This window comes from Rhodamnia argentea, chromosome 3 (assembly GCF_020921035.1).
Source record: "Rhodamnia argentea isolate NSW1041297 chromosome 3, ASM2092103v1, whole genome shotgun sequence".
Classification (NCBI taxonomy): domain Eukaryota; kingdom Viridiplantae; phylum Streptophyta; class Magnoliopsida; order Myrtales; family Myrtaceae; genus Rhodamnia; species Rhodamnia argentea.
Genome location: NC_063152.1, coordinates 34,978,945 through 34,983,590, shown reverse-complemented (window position 1 = coordinate 34,983,590; position 4,646 = coordinate 34,978,945). Strand labels below are relative to the sequence as shown.

General features: G+C 41.6%; 1 protein-coding gene across 1 annotated transcript; it reads right to left on the bottom strand.

Annotated features, from left to right (window-relative positions):
- Positions 1-263: 263 nt before the first annotated feature.
- LOC125314188 lies at positions 264-1,239 on the bottom strand. The gene is made up of 2 exons (XM_048275693.1): positions 1,044-1,239; positions 264-967 (listed from the first exon to the last, which is right to left on the bottom strand). Exons 1-2 carry the CDS (start codon positions 1,237-1,239, stop codon positions 264-266), a joined length of 900 nt encoding a protein of 299 aa, XP_048131650.1.
- Between the last annotated feature and the right edge of the window lie 3,407 nt (positions 1,240-4,646).

Below are 4,646 nucleotides of genomic sequence, written 5' to 3'. Positions count from 1 at the left end.
GAGCATCCACAACGCCCAAGGAGAAGCGCATTTCTGGAGGAGAATACAGTGAAATAGCTGCTTTATTCATGTCATTTACAGGCATAGAAAATTACCTTGCCTTCGTATTTACATTGTTTTTGCATATGCCTGTTATCGTCGACATTTGCTATACATACAGTCATACTCGCACTCATTGGTACATTGCAAACATTTTGTGCACATATAATACTCAGATCACGGAAAAAGAATCAATCCATTACTTCCAGCAAGTTTGCACAGGATCACTTCTTCCCTCGATACGTCGACTCCAGTGGCTTCTTCCCTCGATACGTCGACTCCTTCGGAAAGCTGGTTCTGGAATGCTTGCCAATAACACACCCTTCACATAATTGATCGGGATGATCAATATGCGGTAAGCCATATACCATCTTCTTGCGAGAAAGCATATTGAGTCCGCCGAAATTGAGATGGCCGAACCTCAAGTGCCATAGCCACGAAGGATTGTCTATACATGCTTGAAGGCATGTAGACATTTCATCTTTGATGTTCGGGGTGAACATCCTATTCTTCGACATCTTTACAAATGCAATCAACCTATTATTTTGATCTCTTAGCACAAGGCTAAGATCTTTCATGTGCACAGAGTATCCTTTCTCCAGAAGCTGTCCCAAACTCAAAATATTGCTCGACATCTTCGGCACATAATACACGTTAGTAATAAACCGACGTGTTCCATTCTTCAGATGAATTAGAATCGTACCTTTCCCTTCGACAAGAATTTGGGAATTATCACCGAACGAGACTTTTCCTTTTACTGTCTCATCTATTTCGACGAATATCTCCTTTCGACCGCACATGTGGTTACTTGCTCCAGTGTCCAAGTACCACGTATCATTTTTTTCATCAGCATTTTCTTTAAATGCCAGCATAAGAACTTGATCACCATCATTCACCAAGTTTGCCTTTTCATCTGCTCCACTACTTTCTTTCTCGCCAACAATGGAAAAGCATAATGACCCAATTTATTGCAATGATAACAACGGATTTTAGATTTATCATACCGTTGACCTCTCGAATTTCTCCCTCTTCCACGAACAAAACTTTGATTCTGGTAGCCACCTTCTCTGCGAGCAAATTCCCCTCCGCTTCGTTCACGACCTCTTCCATGAAAGTGACCATGACCTCGACCTCGTCCTTGTTCACGATCTTGATTGACCCATCAAGTTTGCACAGGATCACTTCTTTGTTCCTTCTCATCTCGGATCGACAACCGAGTTTGGAGTACTTCCTCCACCGGTTCGTGCTTATTTCTTTTTAGTCTTTCTTCATGGGCTTGTAATGAACCCATGAGCTCATCGACCGTCATAGAATCGACATCTTTTGATTCCTCGATAGCGACGATGATGTGGTCGAACTTCTTATTCAATGACCGCAGGATTTTTTCGACAACACGAACATCGGGAACATCTTCGCCATTCCTTTTCATCTGATTCACAATAGCTAAAACTCTTGTGAAATAATCAGAAATCGACTCAGATTCTTTCATACGAATTACCTCGAATTCGCCTCTCAAAGTTTGAAGACGAATCTTCTTTACTTTCTCAACACCTTGGTGCGTGGTTTGAAGAATCTCCCATGCCTCCTTGGATGTAGTAGCATTCGAGACTTTTTCGAACATGGAATCATCCAAGGCTTGAAAGATGATTGACAACGCGAGTTGATCTTTCGAACGAGTCTTCTCCAACGCATTCCTCCGAGTTTGAGTCAACGCAACATCTTCATCCGGCTCATCATAGCCATTGTTGACGAGATCCCACACACTATGAGCGCCGAGTATGGCTTTCATTCGGGAAGCCCACTTGCCATAGTTTTCTTTGGTGAGGACTGGATATCGAAAAGGAAGATTGCTTGTTGATGCCATAATCACGAAACCGTGAAGCTACGATACCAATTTGTTGGGAGAAATCGACTGTGGGTCACTCAACAAGCACTCACAAAGGAATTTTGTTAACACAAGGAAGAGGAGACGAAAGGTGGCTTTTCAATATACTGTATTCACAATCGATTCACCCACACCGAAATGGTTACAAGACACCCCTATTTATAGGTTTAAAACACGACTCTTGATCTACACAAGATACATGAACAGACATGATGTATATACATAGCATTTACTACGCATCGAAATACAAAAAAACTCTTGAAACGCTCAACTAATAAAGATAGGTCTCAGTACATGCACAAGCTAGTACATGCGTCTTGGAAGTTGATATACATGAATTTGGTTTAATTTCTAACATACAGTAACTTTTCCGGCGTGCTACAGTAACTTTTTCGGCTGCCACATCAGATTTTCTAGCTGCCACGTCAACATGGCACTCAAGTGAACGATTTTTAAAAATTATGGCACTTAAATGAACGTTTTGAAAGTTATGGCACTCAAGTGAACGTCGTATAAAAGTTATGGCACTTCTAGTGTACTTTTCCCCGAGGAACAGGTACTTTAGATGTGCCTGTTGTGAGTTCATAATCATGTCATTTTCTCCGTGTAGTTAATCGCAATATATTTCAGCTACAAATTCCTGCTTGATCACCATTATGTCGACATAAACTTCTCTTGAAAAACTTGCGTTGCAAGGTAAAGGGCTGATTTTGACCAAGATCGATGGAGGAAAATCTCAACCTATGCAGAATGTCATGATGGTCAATAGTTCATCAGAACCAAGACTTCAACACCTGAGGACAGGAAAATCCATCTGTGCCTGAACATTCAAGTGAAATTCGCGGATTTATCATTGAGCATCACAGAAGCCAAATCTATTTTTTGACCAGGTTTACCTGAAGGAATTTCAAGCGACATTTCATAGCTAGGAAGTGGAAGAATGTAATCAACTGCAGTGAGGCGATCAACAAGCAAATGAGCTCAGATTGTTCGCAAACTTCACTGTATACTGCTCTGATTTTTCCGTGGCATTACCCTACAGAATACAAAAAGGTCAAGATTGCATACGAATAAGTTGATTATATAAATTGTATTCGCAAAGCTGTAGCGATATATACGTCTTGTTCTTCCACAGGTGAAGGAGAGGGGACCAACTTTGCGAGGAAAAGCTACACCTATCGAATTGAAAAATGGACTCTCATTGCGTATGAAGCCATTAACCAAATAAAGTGAAGAGTCGCTAAGGACAGATAGCATTAGACAATCGAATGACATTGACTAAATCTTCATAAAACGCGGAATTATGGCGCCTTTTCGATAAGATTGGAGCGGTCGTCGCTGTCTATTATGTGGAGTTGATTAGGATTCCATGAAGAGGAGAAGTTGTTTTTGTCACGCCACTATTCCAAGTCAAGACAGGAACTCCCTCCTGACAAGTCTTATAAAACATGCAATCGATTTAGCAACCCATTTGTCATATCCATATTGTTAGGTCACTGTCTCTTACTTTGGTTAAAGCATGTCGCTTTTCAATCGAATTATGGACCATACGATCAGCTTTCTATCGATGATATTGTGCTGCTATTCTTATGACTGATCAAGACAATGGAAGGATTGCAGAGGAATGAATTAAGATCCGACCGTCATCGAATCGAAATTATCACATCCACAGATTCTACATACACAATAGGGAATGGGAGGGACCAAAGATGCATAGGTTGCTGTATCAACTTCTGCAATTTGTTAAACTATGCTTAAACAGTGTCAAATTATTCATGTCCTGCAAAAACTATGCATTTTCGTTTGAGCTATGTTTCACGTGTTTTCGAATTTGGCCTCATAAACCAAATTTGGTTGGGGATGTAACACGAGTTAGGACATAAGACTGATCAAACCGAGTTGTCTAATCCTCTGCTAAAGTTCGCGATTACAGCAATATATCGTTCGACTTTGCTATAACGAATCCCGTTTTACCTCCCCATCAGGGAAAATGGAGGCTCTGGTGCTGAATCAAAGACTCCCAGAAAGTTTGTGCTTTTCAGTGACCAAAATCGAGTGAGCATTTGGTCCTAAAGCGAGCACCTGTGAGACTTTCCAACATGGTGACTACGTTCTTGCGCGTTCAAAGAAGTCAAACATCAGTCTGTCGCCATTGAATGGATAAGCGGCCACCTTTGACCCCTAACTTGATCTTCGATGGCCCCATTTGGAGACTTTGGCCTTGTAACGAGCACCAAAAGTTGTGGATAACTAACGTTTAAGAACCAGAAGCTAATTTGGTCGAAGTTTCATAGACGTTCTGGAGGAGATAGAGCTTGCTCGTTACTCCAGGAGATTCAGGGGATTTCGTTGTAACTTACCTGCGACTAGGATATCAACCAATCTATACGCAGAATCTTTGTTCATGATCTAACGCTAGGAAAGAAAGTGACATGTATTAGTTCGGGTTTTGCTGACATTTGGTAGTTAAGTTAGTTAACTCGTGTGCCACAACCTATTCGAAGGCCATGTGCCGGAAAATTGACGAGGGGTGTCGGGAGCAATAATTTCTCGAGCTCATCCGTCGTCGGGGAGGCGGGAGCAATCATTTCTCGACCTTGTCGGGATCCGCTTGGACCTCCACATGTACCCAAGGGTTCTGCTCTAACACCATATGTAACGGCTCAATTCGACCCATTTGCATACGTCGGCACCAAAAAATCTTGAGTCCAGAATTTTCTGA

Excerpts from the sequence above, each read along its gene's own strand:
- LOC125314188 (XM_048275693.1), bottom strand. The coding sequence starts at position 1,239 with ATGAGAAGGAACAAAGAAGTGATCCTGTGCAAACTTGATGGGTCAATC. Across the intron at positions 968-1,043 it reads AGAAATTCGAGAGGTCAACG|AAAGTAGTGGAGCAGATGAA; the intron begins GTATGATAAATC and ends TTGGCGAGAAAG.